General features: G+C 38.4%; 1 protein-coding gene across 4 annotated transcripts in view; it reads right to left on the bottom strand.

Moving 5' to 3' along the window:
- The window catches only part of tesk1b (testis associated actin remodelling kinase 1b), a 62,462-nt gene that overhangs the window by 12,290 nt on the left and 23,807 nt on the right, over positions 1–26,365 (bottom strand). For all 4 annotated transcript variants that reach the window (XM_061961019.2, XM_061961018.2, XM_072913176.1 and 1 more), the window contains 8 exons: positions 22,225–22,346; positions 22,094–22,142; positions 18,686–18,832; positions 18,090–18,172; positions 15,204–15,294; positions 12,863–12,946; positions 6,890–6,976; positions 6,652–6,736 (listed from right to left, as the gene is read on the bottom strand). In XM_061961019.2, coding sequence (XP_061817003.1) covers positions 6,652–6,736; positions 6,890–6,976; positions 12,863–12,946; positions 15,204–15,294; positions 18,090–18,172; positions 18,686–18,832; positions 22,094–22,142; positions 22,225–22,346 — 748 coding nt within the window. The remainder of the gene's footprint in view (positions 1–6,651; positions 6,737–6,889; positions 6,977–12,862; positions 12,947–15,203; positions 15,295–18,089; positions 18,173–18,685; positions 18,833–22,093; positions 22,143–22,224; positions 22,347–26,365) is intronic.

Here is a 26,365-nt window from a genome sequence, read left to right on the forward strand (position 1 = left end):
AGTATCATAATAATTACATTGCACCACAGAACCTGTATCATAATAACTACATTGCAACACAGAACCAGTATCATAATAACTACATTGCACCACAGAACCAGTATCATAATAATTACATTGCACCACAGAACCAGTATCATAATAACTACATTGCACCACAGAACCTGTATCATAATAATTACATTGCACCACAGAACCAATATCGTAATAATTACATTGCACCACAGAACCAGTATCATAATAATTACATTGCACCACAGAACCAATATCGTAATAATTACATTGCACCACAGAACCAGTATCATAATAACTACATTGCACCACAGAACCAGTATCATAATAACTACATTGCACCACAGAACCAGTATCATAATAACTACATTGCACCACAGAACCAGTATTGTAATAATTACATTGCACCACAGAACCAGTATCATAATAATTACATTGCACCACAGAACCAGTATTGTAATAATTACATTGCACCACAGAACCAGTATTGTAATAACTACATTGCACCACAGAACCAGTATCATAATAACTACATTGCACCACAGAACCAGTATCATAATAACTACATTGCACCACAGAACCAGTATCATAATAATTACATTGCACCACAGAACCAGTATCATAATAATTACATTGCACCACAGAACCAGTATCATAATTACATTGCACCACAGAACCAGTATCATAATAACTACATTGCACCACAGAACCAGTATCATAATAACTACATTGCACCACAGAACCAGTATCATAATAATTACATTGCACCACAGAACCAGTATCATAATAACTACATTGCACCACAGAACCAGTATCATAATAACTACATTGCACCACAGAACCAGTATCATAATAATTACATTGCACCACAGAACCAGTATCATAATAATTACATTGCACCACAGAACCAGTATCATAATTACATTGCACCACAGAACCAGTATCATAATAACTACATTGCACCACAGAACCAGTATCATAATTACTACATTGCACCACAGAACCAGTATCATAATAATTACATTGCATCACAGAACCAGTATCATAATAACTACATTGCACCACAGAACCAGTATCATAATAACTACATTGCACCACAGAACCAGTATCATAATGATTACATTGCACCACAGAACCAGAATCATAATAACTACATTGCACCACAGAACCAGTATCATAATGATTACATTGCACCACAGAACCAGTATCGTAATAACTACATTGCACCACAGAACCAGTATCGTAATAACTACATTGCACCACAGAACCAGTATCATAATAACTACATTGCACCACAGAACCAGTATCATAATAACTACATTGCACCACAGAACCAGTATCATAATAATTACATTGCACCACAGAACCAGTATCATAATTACTACATTGCACCACAGAACCAGTATCATAATAATTACATTGCACCACAGAACCTGTATCATAATAACTACATTGCAACACAGAACCAGTATCATAATAACTACATTGCACCACAGAACCAGTATCATAATAATTACATTGCACCACAGAACCAATATCATAATAATTACATTGCACCACAGAACCAGTATCATAATAATTACATTGCACCACAGAACCAGTATCATAATAACTACATTGCACCACAGAACCAGTATCATAATAACTACATTGCACCACAGAACCAGTATCATAATAATTACATTGCACCACAGAACCAGTATCATAATAACTACATTGCACCACAGAACCAGTATCATAATAACTACATTGCACCACAGAACCAGTATCATAATAATTACATAGCACCACAGAACCAGTATCATAATAACTACATTGCACCACAGAACCAGTATCATAATAACTACATTGCACCACAGAACCAGTATCATAATAACTACATTGCACCACAGAACAAGTATCATAATAATTACATTGCACCACAGAACCAGTATCATAATAACTACACTGCACCACAGAACCAGTATCATAATGATTACATTGCACCACAGAACCAGTATCATAATAACTACATTGCACCACAGAACCAGTATCATAATAACTACATTGCACCACAGAACCAGTATCGTAATAACTACATTGCACCACAGAACCAGTATCATAATAACTACATTGCACCACAGAACCAGTATCATAATAACTACATTGCACCACAGAACCAGTATCATAATAATTACATTGCACCACAGAACCAGTATCATAATAACTACATTGCACCACAGAACCAGTATCATAATAATTACATTGCACCACAGAACCTGTATCATAATAACTACATTGCAACACAGAACCAGTATCATAATAACTACATTGCACCACAGAACCAGTATCATAATAATTACATTGCACCACAGAACCAATATCGTAATAATTACATTGCACCACAGAACCAGTATCATAATAATTACATTGCACCACAGAACCAGTATCATAATAACTACATTGCACCACAGAACCAGTATCATAATAATTACATTGCACCACAGAACCAGTATCATAATAACTACATTGCAACACAGAACCAGTATCATAATAACTACATTGCACCACAGAACCAGTATCATAATAATTACATTGCACCACAGAACCAATATCATAATAATTACATTGCACCACAGAACCAGTATCATAATAATTACATTGCACCACAGAACCAGTATCATAATAACTACATTGCACCACAGAACCAGTATCATAATAACTACATTGCACCACAGAACCAGTATCATAATAATTACATTGCACCACAGAACCAGTATCATAATAACTACATTGCACCACAGAACCAGTATCATAATAACTACATTGCACCACAGAACCAGTATCATAATAATTACATAGCACCACAGAACCAGTATCATAATAACTACATTGCACCACAGAACCAGTATCATAATAACTACATTGCACCACAGAACCAGTATCATAATAACTACATTGCACCACAGAACAAGTATCATAATAATTACATTGCACCACAGAACCAGTATCATAATAACTACACTGCACCACAGAACCAGTATCATAATGATTACATTGCACCACAGAACCAGTATCATAATAACTACATTGCACCACAGAACCAGTATCATAATAACTACATTGCACCACAGAACCAGTATCGTAATAACTACATTGCACCACAGAACCAGTATCATAATAACTACATTGCACCACAGAACCAGTATCATAATAACTACATTGCACCACAGAACCAGTATCATAATAATTACATTGCACCACAGAACCAGTATCATAATAACTACATTGCACCACAGAACCAGTATCATAATAATTACATTGCACCACAGAACCTGTATCATAATAACTACATTGCAACACAGAACCAGTATCATAATAACTACATTGCACCACAGAACCAGTATCATAATAATTACATTGCACCACAGAACCAATATCGTAATAATTACATTGCACCACAGAACCAGTATCATAATAATTACATTGCACCACAGAACCAGTATCATAATAACTACATTGCACCACAGAACCAGTATCATAATAATTACATTGCACCACAGAACCAGTATCATAATAACTACATTGCAACACAGAACCAGTATTGTAATAACTACATTGCACCACAGAACCAGTATCATAATAACTACATTGCACCACAGAACCAGTATCATAATAATTACATTGCACCACAGAACCAATATCGTAATAATTACATTGCACCACAGAACCAGTATCATAATAACTACATTGCACCACAGAACCAGTATCATAATAACTACATTGCACCACAGAACCAGTATCATAATAACTACATTGCACCACAGAACCAGTATTGTAATAATTACATTGCACCACAGAACCAGTATCATAATAATTACATTGCACCACAGAACCAGTATTGTAATAATTACATTGCACCACAGAACCAGTATTGTAATAACTACATTGCACCACAGAACCAGTATCATAATAACTACATTGCACCACAGAACCAGTATCATAATAACTACATTGCACCACAGAACCAGTATCATAATAATTACGTTGCACCACAGAACCAGTATCATAATAATTACATTGCACCACAGAACCAGTATCATAATTACATTGCACCACAGATCCAGTATCATAATAACTACATTGCACCACAGAACCAGTATCATAATAATTACATTGCACCACAGAACCAGTATCATAATAACTACATTGCACCACAGAACCAGTATCATAATAACTACATTGCACCACAGAACCAGTATCATAATAATTACATTGCACCACAGAACCAGTATCATAATAATTACATTGCACCACAGAACCAGTATCATAATTACATTGCACCACAGAACCAGTATCATAATAACTACATTGCACCACAGAACCAGTATCATAATTACTACATTGCACCACAGAACCAGTATCATAATAATTACATTGCACCACAGAACCAGTATCATAATAACTACATTGCACCACAGAACCAGTATCATAATAACTACATTGCACCACAGAACCAGTATCATAATAACAACATTGCACCACAGAACCAGTATCATAATAATTACATTGCACCACAGAACCAGTATCATAATAATTACATTGCACCACAGAACCAGTATCATAATTACATTGCACCACAGAACCAGTATCATAATAATTACATTGCACCACAGAACCAGTATCATAATAACTACATTGCACCACAGAACCAGTATCATAATAACTACATTGCACCACAGAACCAGTATCATAATAACTACATTGCACCACAGAACCAGTATCATAATAATTACATTGCACCACAGAACCAGTATCATAATTACATTGCACCACAGAACCAGTATCATAATAATTACATTGCACCACAGAACCAGTATCATAATTACATTGCACCACAGAACCAGTATCATAATAATTACATAGCACCACAGAACCAGTATCATAATAACTACATTGCACCACAGAACCAGTATCATAATAACTACATTGCACCACAGAACCAGTATTGTAATAACTACATTGCACCACAGAACCAGTATCATAATAATTACATAGCACCACAGAACCAGTATCATAATAACTACATTGCACCACAGAACCAGTATCATAATAACTACATTGCACCACAGAACCAGTATTGTAATAATTACATTGCACCACAGAACCAGTATCATAATAACTACATTACACCACAGAACCAGTATCATAATAACTACATTGCACCACAGAACCAGTATCATAATAACTACATTGCACCACAGAACCAGTATCATAATAACTACATTGCACCACAGAACCAGTATCATAATAACTACATTGCACCACAGAACCAGTATCATAATTACATTGCACCACAGAACCAGTATCATAATAATTACATAGCACCACAGAACCAGTATCATAATAACTACATTGCAACACAGAACCAGTATCATAATAACTACATTGCACCACAGAACCAGTATCATAATAATTACATTGCAACACAGAACCAGTATCATAATAATTACATTGCAACACAGAACCAGTATCATAATAATTACATTGCACCACAGAACCAATATCGTAATAATTACATTGCACCACAGAACCAGTATCATAATAATTACATTGCACCAAAGAACCAATATCGTAATAATTACATTGCACCACAGAACCAGTATCATAATAATTACATTGCACCACAGAACCAGTATCATAATAACTACATTGCACCACAGAACCAGTATCATAATAATTACATTGCACCACAGAACCAGTATCATAATAACTACATTGCAACACAGAACCAGTATTGTAATAACTACATTGCACCACAGAACCAGTATCATAATAATTACATTGCACCACAGAACCAGTATCATAATAATTACATTGCACCACAGAACCAGTATCATAATAATTACATTGCACCACAGAACCAGTATCATAATAACTACATTGCACCACAGAACCAGTATCATAATAACTACATCGCACCACAGAACCAGTATCACAATAACTACATTGCACCACAGAACCAGTATCATAACTACATTGCACCACAGAACCAGTATCATAATAACTCCATTGCACCACAGAACCAGTATCATAATAACTACATTGCACCACAGAACCAGTATCATAATAATTACATTGCACCACAGAACCAGTATCATAATTACATTGCACCACAGAACCAGTATCATAATAACTACATTGCACCACAGAACCAGTATCATAATAACTACATTGCACCACAGAACCAGTATCGTAGTTATTGAACAGCAATATTTTAAAGCCCATTCAGATGTCGATGAAGCCACTTGTGATACCTCAACACTGCTACTACCTTATTGTAAAGTCACTACAAACTATTACAATGGGGAGGTTGTCCACAGCCACAGCCAAAGTATTATGCTAACTAAACTCCAGCTGTTAAGAGTAGAAACATGTTTCAGTGTCCAAACGTTATCCACTGAGGACCACATACAGAACAATGATTATGTACATTAAAGACCATCTTAGTGTGATCCAACACTCAATATCAGAACAAACATCTCAGAAGAATGTGATATCATCCCATTAATAAAGAATTCATTCTAGTGTTACTATGTGCTAAAACAAAAGCTAAAAAAATAAAACCACCAGAGTTAGAGACCCTAAAGAAAAAGTCACCTGACACTGTGAGCTCCTCCCTCTGCCTCCTCTTCTCCAGATCCACCACGATGTGAGAGAAAGACGGACGCCACTTGGCACTCAGCTGGCAGGAAACACAGCAAACGTCAATCAATCAATCAATCAATCAATCAATCAATCGTTTATTTATGACGCCCTAAATCACGAGTGTCTCAAAGGACTGCACAAGCCACTCATTCATGTCTTGCAACTTGGAAGTCCATGAAATCCTTCTTACGTTACAGCAGAGGACAGCCAGGTCCAGGAAGTCTGTGGGACAGTCTCCCACCATCTGGGTGAAGGTGACCACATCCAGACCAAAGTCCTGCACACACAAACAGCGAGGGAGGTAAGGGTGAGCTGCAGTACCACAAACTGACACAAGGGGCCTGCAAACGTCGTGTGACAGAACATGCCCTTTTACCTCAATTATTCCTTTAGTTCATCATTTGCATATCATTTCAAAACACACCTTAAACATGACTTCAGATAGTAATAGATACTTTATTGATCCGGTGCATAAAATGGATTTGTTATAGCAGCTACATTAAAAGATGACTCAAAATGACAAAAATCAAAAGTGGTCTAAAATAAAATGGAAAAAGCCTCAATGTATTAATCCATGCTTGGGTATCAATGTTATGCAATCATAAGTGTCAATGTTCAGGGTTTGGTTGGAATAAACATGCAAATATGTACTGTAAATTGCAATACAGATATAGTAATAATATGCTCAAATTAAAAGAAGCAATATCTTCATACCAGTCAAAGATCCTCTAATTGACAGGTCTGCTGTTTCTAAAGCCTGACTGAAAATAACGCGAGTCAAAGATTCTGTATGGAAGACAAGAACACTGATGTGTTTAAGGACCGGCTGGAAAAAATGCATTGTTCTAAATCCGTGATCCAAAAAAGGCGTCACAGGGAGGGATGGATACCTTTCACATTCGAATTGCTATGGTACCAAATTGCCGGTACATGAGAATCAATACCAGTGCTTAGTGGTACTTTAGTGTGAACGTTAATTGATCATTATTGATGAATTGCTTAATAACACAATGTCATTATGAGCTGATAACTGTGCTGTTTTGTTGTTCTATCTTCTTTTCTTATTCCATTTCGGAGTCTCATTTGCAGGTATTACATAGCCGACTTTGCATGCAGTTGCAATTGCAAGACATTAGATGGCAGTAGTGTATTGGCTATGGTGTGTTGCCATGCAAGGATGATGAATGTGCCGGTCTTGTCTTCTGTTGAGACTTAAAGTGTTTATACTTTAAGTTTTGTATTTACAATGGGTATGGAAAGTGTTCAGACCCCTTTAAATGTTTCACACTGTTTCACTGTGGCCATTTCCTAAAATCAAAAAGTTAATTGCATTTTTTTATTAATGTACACTTAGCACCCCATCTTGACAGAAAAAAAATCAAATGTAGACATTTTTGCTAATGTATTAAATATAAGAAACCGTGGCATCAATTACAGCCTCAAGTCCTTTTAAATACGATGCCACAAGCTTGGCACACCTACCTTTGGGCAGGTTGGATGGGAAGCATTGGTTCACATTTGAGATGTCTCCGCATATTGCTGCGTTCATATTTCCCTCTACCCCTACTTGTCTCCCAGTTCCTGCCTCACAGTATGATGCTGCCACCACATTGCTTCACTGTAGGGATGGTATTGGCCTGGTGTTTCCTCCAAATATGACGCCTGACATTCATGCCAAAGAATTCAATCTTTGTCTCATCAGACCAGAGCATTTAGTTTCTCATGGTCTGAGAGTCTTTCAGGTGCATTTTGGTAAACCTATACTAAGAAATGGCCACACTACTGTACAGGCCTGCTTGGTGGATTGCTGCAGAGATGGTTGTCCTTCTGGAAGGTTCTCCTCTCTCAACAGAGGAATGCTGTAGCTCTGACAGAGTAATCATCGGGTTCTTGGTCACCTCCCTGACTAGACTAAGATGGATGCAAAGGGTCGGCATACTTATGTACATGAGAATTTTTAGTTTGTTTTCATACATTTGCAAAGATGTCTACATTTGTTTTTTTTCTGTCAAGATGGGGTGCTGTGTGTTCATTAATGAGAAATAAAAATAACTTGATTTTAGCAAATGACTAAATTTTCACTTTTTGGTTAATTTTAAGGGACCTGGATATTTTCTGTACCCATTGATTGTTGAAATCGACATGTAAAATTGCCAATGCTAATCAGTAGCATGTATATGGAAAAGCCAATGTAATTTTCTGAAAAGTGCTTTAAAGTTAAAGTACCACTGATAGTCACACGCACACTAGGTGTGGTGAAATTACCCTCTGCATTTGACCCATCCCCTTGTTACACTCCCTGGGAGGTGAGGGGAGCAGTGAGCAGCAGCGGTGGCCGCGCTCGGGAATCATTTTGGGGATTTAACCCCCAATTCCAATCCTTGATGCTGAGTGCCAAGCATGGAGGTAATGGGTCCCTTTTTTATAGTCTTTGGTATGACTCGGCCGGGTTTTGAACTCACGACCCGCCGACCTCAGGGCGGACACTAACCACAAGGTCACTTGCTTTGTAGGTATGGAAAATTGTAATATTAACTAGACGCAGTTTGGCTGAGTCTGTTCTGAGTGCTGCTTTAGTACCGTATTTTTCGGAGTATAATTTGCACCGGAGTATAAGTCGCACCGGACGAAAATGCATAATAAAGAAAGAAAAAAAACATATATAAGTCGCATTTTTGGGGAAATTTATTTGATAAAACCCAATACCAAGAATAGACATTTAAAAGGCCATTTAAAATAATGAATAGTGAACAACAGGCTGAATAAGTGTACGTTATATGAGGCATAAATAACCAACTGAGAACGTGCCTGGTATGTTAACGTAACATATTATGGTAAGAGTCATTCAAATAACTATAACATATAGAACATGCTATACGTTTACCAAACAATCTGTCACTCTTAATCGCTAAATCCAATGAAATCTTATACGTCTCGTCTCTTACGTGAATGAGCTAAATAATATTATTTGATATTTTACGGTAATGTGTTAATAATTTCACACATAAGTCGCTCCTGAGTATAAGTCGCACCCCCGGCCAAACTATGAAAAAAACTGCGACTAATAGTCCGAAAAATACGGTACTTGTTTCCCTGCGGAGTGTTTAGTCTGCAACTGGATGTGACGTCAAGAGCAACAAAAGGTATTGAATTATGGCACTGTTTGATTTTACATGAATCAATACCGAATTCGAACCATCACTAGTGCAGCCTGTGCAAGAAAAAAATTAAAATAAAATCATACGAAAATAATGTAATGACCCCAATGTCTGTTACAGTGAGTGCACCTGGCGCCTATTTGCCGACTACGCCGCCATGAGGTGCGTGCCATGTGTCTGGGCAACTTTGTCAAGCCGGGAGGGTAAGGACATGGAGTGTGTATTTAACGGGTCATTGGTGGCTCAGGAAATGGTGGGATGCCAATAGCAAGAGAGGGACATGCCTGCAGGAGAAGGTGCCCTTAAAAGAAACCGCGTCACATGTCTGCAGCTCAGTGTCGTGTGGGGGAATTCACACTCACGTTCTTCCCTCCCATGCTAGGAAAAGCAAAGTTAGGTCGATCTCAAGCTATAAACTAATGCTAGCGGGTAAGACTAGATGTTTTGGTCGGATATTGCAGGGTTCCCTGAGACTTTTACTGCACCAACTAATGGCGGCTATGCTTGTAACTTACAATTTTGCCCGAGAGACAACTCTTATCGTAAAACACTGAAGATGGGGCACTCTTGAGCAATGAGGTGGTGTGATGGTAGAGGGCTGGGAGGCGTTTCATGGCCAATCCACACTAATGGGCCAGCCAGGCTGGGAGACGGTAAACAGAAAAAACAGCAACCCCTGTTATTAAACTGAGTTAACCAGAAGAAAAGTTCAATTCAGAGTTATCCACCCATCTTCTACCGCTTGTCCCATTCAGGGTCGCGGGGGGTGCTGGAGCCTATCTCAGCTGCATTCGGGCGGAAGTCGCCACCTCATCACAGGGCCAACACAGATAGACAACATTCACACTCACACACTAGGGCCAATTTAGTGTTACCAATTCACCTATCCCCAGGTGCATGTCTTTGGGGGGTGGGAGGAAGCCGGAGTACCCAGAGGGAACCCACGCAGTCACGGGGAGAACAAGCAAACTCCACAAAAAGATCCCGAGCCCAGGACCTTCGTATTGTGAGGCACACGCACTAACCCCTGTGACACAGTGCTGCCTTTATGAGTTAGTCTTTTTAAAATGCACTTTGTTCATCTGAAGAGTGGAAATCAAGCAACTACTCGTTTTTTTTTTAAGAGGTTTCCTTTCTCATCAAGGTCCAAGTTCTCAGATAAACAAGCATTAAGGACACTTTCTTCAAATCTTTTTTTAACTTAATGTTTATTACATTTGTTTATTTTACACTACCTTAAAATCTGTACAGTTGTGTCTTGTCATTAATTAATAAAAATAAATGTTATTTGTATTGCTATTAACATTTGAATAACAAATCCATCCATCGAGCTGGATGCAATCTTACTTGGAGGGGAGGGAACAGGTGGTAGAGGTGAACGGCACCGTGTCCTCCCCCCCTCTCAGTAAGCTGTGGAGTCCTCCAAGGCAGTATATTATGGCCTTTACTGTTCCTAATATACATAAACGACTTGTCATCAGCATGCGACTGTGAATTGTTCTTGTTTGCGGATAACTCGGCCCTGCTGGTATCCGGCAAGGACAAGTCACGGGTGGAGAAAATCCTCAGTGCTGAACTCTGTAGAACTTGCACCTGGCTCGCTGACAACAAGCTATCCATACACTTGGGTAAAACAGAATCCATCCTGTTTGGGTCCCACATCAACCTTAAGAAAGTCAATGACTTCACTATAAAAGTGGGTGACATTGTTATCACCAGGAAGGATGAAGTCACCTACCTAGGTTCCATTCTAGAGGCTAATTTTTCCTGTGATAAAATAGCAACCAAGGTAATCAGAAAGGTCAACCAACAAACGAGATTTCTCTATAGAATCTCCTCTCTGGTCAACAAAAGCACCATGAGGATTCTAGCGAGAACTCTCGTTCAACCCTTTTTCGATTACGCATGCACCTCCTGGTACCCTAGCACCTCCAAAACCCTCAAATCTAGACTCCAAACATCCCAGAACAAGCTAGTCAGATTACTTCTAGACCTCCACCCCAGATCCCACCTCACTCCTACCCACTTCTCCAAAGTGGGCTGGCTCAGGGTGGAGGACAGAGTAAAACAACTTGCACTGAGCCTAGTCTATAAAATCCGCTACACCTCCCTGATACCGAAGTACATGTCAAACTACCTTAACGTAAATGACCGCCATAACCACAACACCAGGGGGAGCTCCACTAACCACGTAAAACCCAGATTCCCATCTAACAAAGGTCTTAACTAATTCTCTTTCTATGCCACATCAATATGGAATGTACTCCCAACAGGTGTAAAAGAAAGGGCATCTCTATCCTCCTTTAAAAGCGCACTAAAAGAACACCTCCAGGCAACTTCAACCCTAAACTAACACCCTCCCTTCCACATCCTACCTCCCCGGATTGTAAATAATCAAATGTAAATAATCAAATGTAGATACTTATTCTTATGCTTTCTAATCTCTCTCTCTATGTCCACTACTTGCTGTACATATCCTACCAAGTCCTACACTGTTCTAATGTCCATTTCTCTGATGATGCAATTGTTGATGACTGAAGTGTTGATATCAACCAAACCGAACACCCCCCTCCACATCCCACACCCCGGATTGTAAATAATGTAAATAATTCAATGTATATACTCTGATGATTATCTTGTGTGATGACTGTATTATGATGATAGTATATATCTGTATCATGAATCAATTTCCCCGACTTAAACAAGTTGAAAAACTTTTTCGGGTGTTACCAATTAGTGGTCAATTGTACGGAATATGTACTGCACTGTGCAATCTACTAATAAGTTTCAATCAATTAATCAATGAAATATAAAAAAAGGTATTTCGTTCAATTCTCTGCGTACCAATAAGTGGTGATGCCACAGTTAATCTAGTTGGGAAGCACTAAAGTGCTCTGCTGATTTTAGGCACCTACTGCAAAAATGGTGATGTCATTCAAGGCCCCAACACAAAGGCTGAAAGTAAATGACGCTATGATATTAAGCATTAAAAATCATTAGGGTACCTCAGTGCGTGGCAGGACGTCAGGGTCAGCCTGTATCCTTGCAATTATTTCACACAGGATGATTCCATATGCGAACACATCCACCTGCACACAGTAAGAAAGAAATGATGATAGAAAACTCCAGAATGGCTTACAAAAAAGTAAACAGCTATGTTCACACTGCAGGACAATTCAGATTTATTTGCCCTTATGTGACCTGTATTCAATTTTTTTATTGTTATTTATATTTTTAAATCAAACACAGGCCTCTGAGTTCTTATGCGGCTATAAATCAGATATGTATCCTCTGGGACTGCAATGTGAACGATTACCCAACCTATAAGTCATCCAAAGGAAACAAACTTCCAAATTATTCGCCAGAACAGACAAAGTGAAAATAAATGGTGGACTAAGGAGCAGGCAAAACGATGAGTTCTTAGACGTGATAAAGTATATATGAGTTACATCAACGTGCCATCGCTCTACCTTTTTGCGCACAAGCTCCTCGCATATTCTCGCCTCTTGAGAATTGGTGAAAAACAAATATTAACTGCAGTTGCACAAACTCCTTGAAATTGCCATAAATAGGATACATATTTATTCCAGAGTGGGGAAAATGTGGTTGCAGTGAAGATTCAAAAATTCCACAAAAAAGTATTGAAAGTAGCGCAAGTCACGAAAGTGCCACTGCTCGTTGTGCAAGTGGGTTCAAACTGAAAAGGTAAACCACATGTAAACAAGAGGGAAGCATGAAAGAACAGAAAGGAGGACAAACGAGCACAGAGCTGCTACAAACTGCTGCCACTTCAGCTGCGCCATTTTTCCTTACAGCAACAAAAGTAAAACAATGAAAAACTAAAAATGTGTAATAAATAGTGTGCACATTTGATTGCACCATGTTTAGATAAACGCGCCAGGACTGACACCAACACGAGCGGGGGCCATGATGTGGGCACATGTATTTCAGTTGACGGACACTTTAGACAAGGGGTCGGGAACCTTTTTGGCGGAGAGAGCCATGAAAGACAATTTTTTTTAAATGTATTTCTGTGAGAGCCATATTATGTTTTTTAACATTGAATACAACTAAATGCCTGCATTTTTAAGTAAGATCAACATTTTTAGAGTATAATAAGTCTCTTTTTAATAACATTGTTATTCTAAAGCTAACCAATAATAAATAAAATACTTCTTACTAGGGATGTCCGTTAATGGCTTTTTGCCGATATCCGATATTCCGATATTGTCCAACTCTTTAATTACCGATACCGATATCAACCTATATATACAGTCATGGAATTAACACATTATTATGCCTAATTTGGACAACCAGGTATGGTGAAGATAAGGTACTTTTGAAAAAAATTCATAAAATAAAAAAAGATAAATAAATTTAAAACATTTTCTTGAATAAAAAAGAAAGTAAAACAATATAAAAACAGTTACATAGAAACTAGTAATTAATGAAAATGAGTAAAATTAACTGTTAAAGGTTAGTACTATTAGTGGACCAGCAGCACGCACAATCATGTGTGCTTACGGACTTATCCCTTGCAGACTGTATTGATATATATTGATATATAATGTAGGAACCAGAATATTAATAACAGAAAGAAACAACCCTTTTGTGTGAATGGGGGAGGAAGGTTTTTTGGGTTGGTGCACTAATTGTAAGTGTATCTTGTGTTTTTTATGTTGATTTAATTAAAAATGTTTTAATAAAAAATAAAAATAAAATAAAAACGATACCAATAATAAAAAAAACGATACCGATAATTTCCGAAATTACATTTTAACACATTTATCGGCCGATAATATTGGCAGGCCGATATTATCGGACATCTCTACTTCTTACCGTTAATGAGACTTCTTGAACAGATGCGGTAGAAAACGGATGGATGGATTAAAACGCATGAGTATGTTTTATATTTTGAACATTATTTTTAACACTGATTACCAGCGGAATTATTCATTACTTATAGTGTCAAGCAATGTCAGCTAAGATTTATCTGAGAGCCAGATGCAGTCATCAAAAGAGCCACTTCTGGCTCTAGAGCCATAGGTTCCCTACCCCTGCTTTAGACATACACAGAAGTAGCACATTCCTTTGGTATTGTGAACACCTACTTTAAAAAATTTTCATTTTACAAGACATTCAAATTTGGCATCATACCCTTTCGTGTGAATGTAGTCAATGAGTGTATTTGTTGCATAACTAAACTACCCATTTGGCTTTAACATAATGATAGATATCACATGTATATTGTTTCACTTGCTGAATGTGCCTCCATCACACCCACTATGGACCTTGACCAACCCTCCAACAATCACACAGTGAGTCAAACCAGAAGTATGTAAGCACCTTCTCATTGTACACTTCGCCGCGCAGCACTTCCGGAGCCATCCAGTAGGGGGACCCCACCACAGCCAGAGGCTCCTGGTTTACATCATCACTGTAGAGAAATAGACAAAAGATGGTGACAGATGACTAATAAACAATTACATTCCGAAACAATTCCGCACATATTTTAATATGTTTTATTCAAATAAACCTTGTCTTTCTAATCCTGAGGAAGATTGATTACATTTTATTTAACAGCCTTGCTATAGTGAGTGAAATGTGTTATGTGGTGAGAAATTGTGCAACTTAACTGAATAAAAAAAAAAAAAAAAAAAAAAGGAAGTAGAAAGTGTGTGTGAGGACAAGCACATGCACACACACACACACACACACACACACACACACACACACACACACACACACACACACACACACACACACACACACACACACACACACACACACACACACACACACACACACACACACACACACACACACACACACACACACACACACACACACACACACACACACACACACACACACACACACAGCTGGCAGACACTTCCTCTCTGTGCTATTTCTATCAGTTAATGCAGGCTATGATACTGCAGAAAAGTGATGGCAGCGAAGCCACGGTTTCCAGTGTCAACACCATTTGGAGAAGTGGGGACAGGAAAGGAAGAGGAAGAACACTTGGAGTTTAAAAACCAAGTCAATGATGAGTGACTTACTGGGCTCGGGCGAGAAGCACCAAAGCAGTCGAAAGAGGCAGACTGGAATAGTTTGACCTTATTTGGAGGACTTTTTCCCCCAACCCCCCCACCCCCCATCTACCGTCCTCCCCCGCCATGCCACAAACACAAACGCTGCGGTTGTGTCACTCCAACACAAACATGCGAGGCAGGTTGTCAACAATCTGCAGATAGCACTCGCCTCGAGGACACAAGAGTGTTTGACTGGAAAATAAATTACAGAAGTAAAGCGCTTTATTAAAGTCGCGATAAGGACATAAAAGTACTGTTATGGACTTGGCACAATTAGGCTTGGGCACAAGCACAAGCTAGGCCACCCGGGGTCACCAAGGCAGTGACAAAAAGCCATTTTTCTTAAAAAAAAAAAAAAGGCGCGCTTTTACGGAAAAGTGACTTTGTATTGACATTCTAACAGTTATGGTGTCCCTAGAGCAGGGGTCTCAATTTGATTTCTTTACGTATTAGAAAAAAAAAACAGGAAGTGAAGAAACATCAGTAAATCGCTGACACATGGAGAAAAGGGGTAGAATCAAATCAGCTTTGCTCTTCCTACTCCTTTTCCAAAATGTTGAGTTTATTTGGAACATGCATGCATACAACATGATGCATCACAATTTCCAGTTTCTCTATTCAACATGTTTGAAAAGGAGTAGGAAGTAGCAGAGCTAATTTAATCCTACCCCTTTTCCTTTACATAGCAGCTGCCAACACTTTTGTTCACTTCTGGTCTCAATTTATTCACAAAAACTCCATAAGTAATAACATTAAAAATAAATACATAATAATTTGTGAAATAAGTTTTATTTCATAAGGTGAGATAAATAAGATTATCTAGCAAATTAATGGGTGGATGGAATACATTCAGAATGTTTATCATGGTTCTTCATCTTTGTAAACACTTCAGTTTGAAGAGTTTCTTGAATTGGATCATATTAGTACATTGATTTCTTTTGCTTAATCTATTCCATAATTTAATACCACATACCGATATGTTAAAGGTCTTAGGTGTTGTACGTGCATACAAATGTTTTAAAATTACATTTTTCTCCAAGGTTATATTTTTACATGTTGAATTGTGAAAGGTTAACCATGTGATGTAACTTGTACTCAGTGGCCTAGTGGTTAGAGTGTCCGCCCTGAGATCGGTAGGTTGGGAGTTCAAACCTACCGAGTCATACCAAAGACTATAAAAATGGGACCCGTTACCTCCCTGCTTGGCACTCAGCATCAAGGGTTGGAATCGGGGGTTAAATCACCAAAAATGATTCCAGGGTGCGGCCACCGCTGCTGCCCACTGCTCCCCTCACCTCCCAGGGGGTGATCAAGGGTGATGGGTCAAATGCAGAGAATAATTTCGCCACACCTAGTGTGTGTGTGACAATCATTGGTACTTTAACTTTAACTTGTTGTTTGACACAAATAAAGCACAAGCAACACACTATTGTTGGACCTTTGATGAAAGTACTGTAATATGGAACCTTTAAAACTTAAAGGGGCTGTTCGCAACTTTTTCAAATCAAAAATCAGAACAAGAACACCACCAGCTATCTTATATTTGCATTAGTGATTTGGGAGAGCAGATTTCTTAAATAAAGGTCTATATTTCTCACAATTGGAAGTAAAACTTCTGCATGGACCGAATAAAATGTTGCCAATATCTTTCCTCGGGCATGTCCTGATGTTTGGATGAGGTAGAGGGCGGGCCACAATGATCGAACGCGAGCATCTACCTAAGCGTGACATAGCAGCTTTAACTACTCTTCCACAGTTTATTCATCTCAGTAAAGAAGTATTTTAACTAAGTTCCTTGTCAGCCTTGCAGCGTGGCACTGTGCTTCTGCAGGACCATTTATAGTTGCAATAAAATATGCCACATAAATGCCAGTGGGCAAGAAAACCTGGCAACGAGTCAAAAATATAGAACAGGGGCAGTTTAAATATTGACACTTCTCAGTTTCAACAATAGTTTCACAAAAAGGGTGCGACAGGAGCACATCTCACCCGGAAAGGGAGCGGACAACAAGCAGGTGAGATATGGCAGGAAGTTTCGATAAGAGGGGAGTGACGGAATGTGCATTCATGACTTATCGCTGCGCATGGACTGACGCTGAAAGGGCCACACCACACACACCCACACACACACACACACCTGTAATCCGGGATTTTCTCCGCCAAGCCAAAGTCTCCCACCACGGCTGAGCAGACTCCGCCTTCCCAGCGCACCAGGCAGTTCTGCACAGAGGGTCAGAGTTCGTCACACATAAATCACTTTTACTGCCGCTGTTAAAGGTTTGTCACTGCACACGGCATTTTCATTTTGACATGCTTGACAAGGTTGCTATAGAGCCTCTATTTTTGACCCACCTCCTTAAAATGTCTGATTTACAGCTACTCACTTTGCTCTAGAGCTCCCCTACGGGTGTAAAGTGCAGCTACTGTTGTCATCAAACAAAAATAATGAGCCCTTTCAACATGAAATAAACATTGTGTAACCATTTTAGAACTAGAAGCACAAGAGGGGCATCATGGGAAATTCCTCAGTGGCTAAGCAGCATTACCAACAAGAGGGATTCAGGACAAGCTGGATTTATTACAAGCAGGTTTCTGTTAGTGCTATGACTGACACCATTTACAGTAAATCCTATATCACACAGTGGTCTCCGCTTAGCATGCACTTATGTGCGCCTAACACGCATGTATGGACACCGCGAGTACCCCCTCTGCACAAATGCGTGCGCTGCTCACCTTGGATGTGAGGTCCCTGTGGAAGATGCCCTTGGTGTGCAGGTAGCGCAGGCCGCGGGCGATGTCCAGCGCCAGGCCAATACGCACATTCCATGACAGGAAAATGTCGCTGTGCAACAGCTGCTCCAAGTTACCACCGTTGATGTACTAAATCATCAAAACACATTCCATTAAAAATAATACAAATACTCATTGTTCAAATAAAAATATCTTGTCAAAGGACAGTAATTTTGAAAGTAAATTAAGATATTCTTAGAGTAGTCCGTATAGATTTACTATCCAGTGAGAAAGAATTCAACAGAGCCAATATTGACTCAAAAACTGACAACCCTAGAGCAGCAAGATATGGGTGTCTTGCTTGTTAAGCATGGTGGTTTTAGTATTGTGGTCAAGGGAGAGAAAGCGTGTATTCTAACATGTATTGTGACAGTGTGAAGCAGAAACTGCTTTTCCAACATAAGTAGACCAAGTACACTTCCAAGGGCTTGAGTTACTAAAGGTTTGCATGTACTAAAAACACATGCAAACGTGATTGCACATGTTTAGTCGATCAGCTTTGCTCGCGCTAAGTGGATTGCGTCTCTTAAGTAAGCAGAATAAGGCTAGCAATCCATTTTGCGTATGTGTCTTAATATGCAAAATATATGCTGATCATCAAAACGGCCAGAACAATATTTAGCACACGCAATGTGATTTATCAACACTCATCACTTTTTCGCGAACACTATTGTTGCGTTTTATTTAGCTGACAGTTCCACACACAGCTACAGGATCAGTGCTGAGGCACAGATGAGAACCCTCTGTCCTAAGTGTGTGTGTCAACATTTTGGACAGTCAGAAATAATTATACATAGTCTATTCAGCAATATCATTTTATAGATGCCAGAAGACTAAATGGCTGATTAAAACAAATTCAATAGATGCGTTTTGGTTCGCTCTGGTGTCCTTTAGAGTTTTTTTTTATTTTTTATTTTTATTGACGTTTGTTTGTTTTTTCCACAGAATATATATTATCAAAATATTTCTAATATAATTTGTGTCTTGAGAAGTAATAGCAGCCTCTCTAAAATGAGCGAACCTTCAGCTGTTAAGAAAATCTTTTTTCTTTTTTTAAAGTTGATTGTAGATGCACTTCATCACTACTTTTAAATGCCCATATGCATGTTTGAAAACATATCGAAATGCCATATGTAGGAGCATGGTGGGACAAGCGGAAGAAAATGGATGGATGGATGGTAACATGAATGTGCTTAAAAGAGTGTGTGTCTATGTAATGATGCCCCGTATAGTACACGCAAAAATCCTCATTTAAATAATGCGGTCCGCACCACTTTTCAAATTGCACACGCATTCATAGTAAATCGCATGCAACACGCCCACTAATAGTACACACTATTTTATAGATTGCACACACAGTTTAGCGCAAGGTATTTAGATCTTAGTGAATCAGGCCACAAGTGTCTTGTAGAAAAACAGGAAGATGATAAAGTGGACAAGTAAGTCTCCTCCAGACCTGAACCCATTCAGCACCTATATGACATACTCATGCAGAGGGAAGGAGAGGGAATGCAAGGTCTCTAACATCCACCAATGATGTCATCGTAGAAAAAGATTCCAATAAGAAAGGAAAGACGGTAGGCAGGAAGTCTAGTGTCACTTTTCTATATTCATCATTCTTGTCACGTCGCCAAAAACATGTCAACACACCCTTTCTCCAACCAATCACAAAATTGCGGCTTCACAATAATAGTGCAAGGCGTCTCATCTGGTATAACTACAGTAACAAACTGAAAAATCATCTTACATTACAATCATGCTTTCTCAAAGATGTTTTGTAATGTTATCTGTGATATTTCTACCTAAATAAATGTTAGTACACCAACTGAGGGATACAGAGAGGGACATTGTTTGGCAAAATTAAATAAAGTGCATATTCTTTTGGAAAAAGGTTCTGGTGAATGGTCCTCAATAACATGGTGTTTAGAAAGCTGAATATGACAATTAATAAATAAAGAAGGTTAAAACATTGTCATGCAATGATATGAAGACCATTAACTTGTACAACATGTAATGTAAATATTAGAAGCATTTATTCAGGTAGTAATATCACAGGTTATATGAAAAAACCATGATTGTAACAATCCACATTTTTTGCTATTAATGCGTGAAAGTGGTATCTAAACATGGTGTAGCTCCTCCTCGGAGAGTGCTTCTATAGCAGGAACTGAAATTCTGTATTCCTACAAAATCTGGCAAGACACCGAGGCACTGCAGGTACTTCTTCAAATTTTCATTAAAAGCCTGTTTGCCCTTAGTGTTGAGCAGATTAAAAAAAAAAAGCATAATGTCAAAGAAAGCATTTTATTAAAAGCAAACTAATTGTCTAGTCAGGGTATTTAAAAATTGAAAATGATCTGTCTAGAGTACACTTATTAATAATAAAAAATTATATCTGCGATTACCAGGATTATTTTTGAGTTAACTATACACAGAATGCAATTAATCAGCCAAAATCGTAATACAACAATGTATTGTACGATTAAATTCTCTATTGTTTATATGGTCATTTGATGTCTGGGCTGCGGCTAATGTAACTGCAGCAATGATGCTACTTTGCAGTAGCATTTTTGTATCACTTGAAAGAGTGATTAAGGCCTATAAAAAAACTGAGAGCCTGCAGGGCAGAGATGTCAACAACACTGCATTGACAGAGACCACAATGGATGCTAAACCAACAAAACTCAGAGCAATTTGTGGTAAAAATAGGAAAAGGGAACATCTTTGTTTGGATTAAAAAGTCAGACACCAACCAATTGTAGGCTAATCTGCAAAACATGCCGCCAACAAGTCATTACCAGTGCCTTGAACATGTCTATTCCGACCTATCACTTCAAGACACGGCGTGAGGAACAGTATACACACTGTTTTAATGTTACCTCAAAACCAAGAAGTGATGAAAAAAAAAAGGAAATAGAAAAAAAAGGAGCCTGTCAGTCCCACAGACACTGAGAAATGAGATACCATCTCTAAACTCATGTGTAGACATGATTTTATAATACTCACTGTCGAAAGGCAGGACTGGTACTAAAAATAATTGTTGTTTCGTACATAACTTGTCCTTTCGTGCGCACACAATTTTAAGAAAGAAATACTATACCGTGACATAAAAATGACCTAAATAGGGATATATATTTTAGGGGTCACATTAAACAAAGACACAGTTGGGACATGTTCACTGTGAGGTGGTGTTGCCAGCTATTTACACGATAACGCCTGTGTTTTATTTATTTATTTATTTTTTTGTGTTTTAACTCATTTTCAGTAGATAGTAAATCTGACTGTGCTAAAGTATATACATGATATACCTTGTATAGTAGTACCATAGCAAAGGCTGCGTAAGTATCCTACCTCCGTAAGCGCATGAAGCTGCCCTTCATGGACGCACACTCCTATGAACCTGGAGGCGGCACACACAAACCCTCAACACAACGAATACACAAAGAAGGGAAATTAAGTAAATTGAGAACTGCTTTGTTTACCTGAGGATGTTGGGATGCGACAGTCTGTTCATTAGTTGGACCTCCCTGAGCATGTTGGCCCGGTTACTGGCCAGGATGTTCATCTTCAGCGCCATCACCTGGCCCGACACGCGATGCTGCACCTGGTTCATACATGCAGAATAATGTGAGTGCTCAGGCAATAACCATAGGTCTCCAGGTAACCATGGCGACGGGACAGCAGGATTTGAAAGGGTAGTCCGGCCTGATCAAAGGGTGTTTTGAGAGGCCATTTCTTCTTCTTTAAAAAAAAAAAAAAAAAAAAAAAAAGGACTATTATTGAATCAAGAAACACTGCAGCAGAGATACTGAAGGTGACGCAAAGTACACAATTTCAACACTCGATTAAAAAAAAGAAAAGAAATGAAGTTGTTTTTAAAAAGACAAATTCAATGAATCCGAGTTTACATGACAAGTATTTATCTGCTAAAGAAAAGTACCGTATTTTTCGGAGTATAAGTCGCACCGGAGTATAAGTCGCACCTGCCAAAAATGCATAATAAAGAAGAAAAAAAACATATGTAAGTCGCACTGGAGTATAAGTTGCATTTTTGGGGGAAATTTATTTGATAAAACCCAACACCAAGAATAGACATTTGAAAGGCAATTTAAAATAAATAAAGACTAGTGAACAACAGGCTGAATAAGTGTACGTTATATGACGCATAAATAACCAACTGAGAATGTGCCTGGTATGTTAACGTAACATATTATGGTAAGAGTCATTCAAATAACTATAACATATAGAACATGCTATACGTTTACCAAACAATCTGTCACTCCTAATCGCTAAATCCCATGAAATCTTATACGTCTAGCCTCTTACGTGAATGAGCTAAATAATATTATTTGATATTTTACGGTAATGTGTTAATAATTTCACACATAAGTCGCTCCTGAGTATAAGTCGGACCCCCCCGGCCAAACTATGAAAAAAACTGCGACTTATAGTCCGAAAAATACAGTAGTTCAATTTCACCACTAATAGATATTTGTCTATTACCTGACCGCTCCTATGTTAGCTATCTCTCTTTGTTTATAATGTATATTTTCGGCTGGATCAACTCTCTATTTTATGCTGCAGCTGTGACATATACTGTAATATTGTACATGGTAATTGGGATATGTTATATGTATTATATCAACTATAATATATCAGTATATATTATATGTAAATATTACATATGTTATATTGCTACTATGGTACATTTTTAGTCTACAAACCCCAAAACCAGTGAAGTTGGCACGATGTGTAAATCGTAAATAAAAACAGAATACAATTATTTGCAAATCCTTTTCAACCTATATTCAATTGAATAGACTGCAAAGACAAGATACTTAACATTCGCACTGGTAAACTTTGTTAATTTTTTCAAATATTAGCTCATTTGGAATTTGATGCCTTCAAAAAAGCTGGCACAAGTGACAAAAAAGACTGAGAAAGTTGAGGAATGCTCATCAAACACTTATTTGGAAAAGCCCAGAGGTGAACAGGCTAATTGGAAACAGGTGGGTGCCATACTTGGGTATAAAAGCAGCTTCCATGAAATGCTCAGTTATTCACAAACAAGGATGGGGCGAGGGTCACCACTTTGTGAACAAATGCGTGAGCAAATTGTCCAACAGTTTAAGAACAACATTTCTCAACAAGCTATTGCAAAGAATTTAGGGACTTCACCATCTACGTTCTGTAATATCATCGAAAGGTTCAGAGAATCTGGAGAAATCACTGCACGTAAGCGATGATATTACGGACCTTCGATCCCTCAGGTGGTACTGCATCAAAAAGCGACAGTGTGTAAAGGATATCACCACATGGGCTCAGGAACACTTCAGAAAACCACTGTCAGTAACTACAGTTCGTTGCTAGATCTGTAAGTGCAAGTTAAGACTACTATGCAAGGCGAAAGCATTTTATCAACAACACCCAGAAACGCTGCTGGCTTCGCTGGGCTCGAGCTCATCTAAAATGGACTGATGCAAAGTGAAAAGTGTTCTGTGGTCTGACGAGTCAACGTTTCAAATTGTTTTTGGTAACTGTGGACGTCGTGTCCTCCAGACCAAAGAGGAAAATAACCATCCGGATAGTAATAGGCGCAAAGTTCAAAAGCCAGCATCTGTGAACCCAAGGCATGGGTTACACATCTGTGAAGGCACCGTTAATGCTGAAAGGTACATACAAGTTTTGGAGCAACATATGTTCCCATACAAGCAACGTTATCATGGATGCCCCTGCTTATTTCAGCAAGATAATGCCAAGCCACGTGTTACAACAGCGTGGCATAATAGTAAAAGAGTGTGGGTACTAGACTGGCCTGTCTGTAGTACAGACCTGTCTCCCATTGAAAATGTGTGGCGCATTATGAAGCCTAAAATACCACTGTTGAACAACTTAAGCTGTACATCAAGCAAGAATGGGAAATAATTCCACCTAAAAAGCTTCAAAAATTGGTCTCCTCAGTTCCCAAACCTTTACAAAGTGTTGTTAAAAGGAAAGGCCATGTAACACAGTGGTAAAAATTCCTCTGTGCCAACTTTTTTGCAATGTGTTGCTGCCATTAATTTCCAAGTTAATGATTATTTGCAAAAAAATGTTGCTTTCAGTTCAAACATTAAATATGTTGTCTTTGCAGTCTATTCAATTGAATATAAATTGAAAATAATTTGCAAATCATTGTACCGGTATTCTGTTTTTATTTATGAATTACACAACGTGACAACTTCACTGGTTTTGGGTTTTGTACTCCATAACTTTTGTTTTTGCCTTCTTTTTGTGCCCTTGTGCATTATCCTTTCCATCCTTTGGAACTGAGCTACTGTGTGCAACAATTTCCCTTGTGGATCATTAAAGTTTGTCTAAGTCTAAATCTTGCCTTCTATTCTAGAAAGCAAGCAAACAAGCTTCTATTCTAAAAAGGTAAGAAGCTAACACCCAGCAGTGTCAACACATACCCTTCTTGCTTAGTGGCGGATCCAGTCGAGATGTTGGGAGTAATAAACATTACAAGTGAAGGCACGTTCTGCATTTTTTCTACTGGTTGAAGTCGTGTCCTTCAAACAATGCATTTCCCAGCATGGAGATGATTCTTAGCAAAGAAAAGTTCAGATCTCAACATGCCCTGACAGGAAAAGTCACACATTTTCTTTTCTGCAAGGAGCTGCAAACGCATCATTGTCATTTTTGTCATTAAATGTTACTCTAAGAGCAGCGTTTGGAAAGCCATTAGTGACATCTCCTGCAAATGACACACGCATAGGATCACTTGTGTATGTAATGCATAATAACCATTAAAAAGTACAATGTGACAAGCACTTGTAACAGTTTAGTGAGACGTGTTGAAGTACATTTGTTTAATTGCCTGGAGGCCCTCAGGTATTGTCAGACTAGTTTTAGGAAAGGGAGGGGAAAAACAAACAAGTGCGCTACTTCGAAAAAATGTGTCTTGACCCACCTACTTTCGCCCCCTTCTTCCTCTGCACAATGCCATACCATAAATATGGATTGCTTTCATTGATCTCCCCTTAAAGAGAGTGTTTTACCCTATCATGTCAGCGTGTCTTTGACGCCATCAAAAGGCTACGGCCATCTTCAAGTGGCAACTCGACAAGGCAGTAGTAAACGTGCTGACATTTGCCTGCTCGTTTGCTATTCAAAAGGCCAACTTGGCTGAAAGGGGGGGAGCCAATTAAAGAAAGAAATAAAAAGGGGATGCACGTGTGCCCTACACGTTATAATAACCGTGAAAATAAGACTAGATTAATGCAGTGTGGCGCGAGAAAAGTACAGTTAGGTTACCTTGTGTCACATTCTGTGGTGCTGATTGGATAAACTTGCATACTAAAACAAACACACGGCCTCATCCAGTGAAGATTTGAGAGAGACAACGTTTCCTGCTCATGATAGGGTTATAAAAAAATTTAAATACAGCTCCACCAATACACTAAATGTAGGGTGTTTGGTAGGGCTGTGAATCTTTGGGTGTCCCATGATTCGATTCAATATCGATTTTTGGGGTCATGAATCGATTCAAAATTTAAAAAAAATTCAATTCAACGTGATTCTCGATTGAAAAACCATTTTTTCCCGATTCACAATGATTCTCTATTCATTCAATACATAGGA

This window comes from Nerophis lumbriciformis, linkage group LG05, assembly GCF_033978685.3.
Source record: "Nerophis lumbriciformis linkage group LG05, RoL_Nlum_v2.1, whole genome shotgun sequence".
Taxonomy (NCBI): domain Eukaryota; kingdom Metazoa; phylum Chordata; class Actinopteri; order Syngnathiformes; family Syngnathidae; genus Nerophis; species Nerophis lumbriciformis.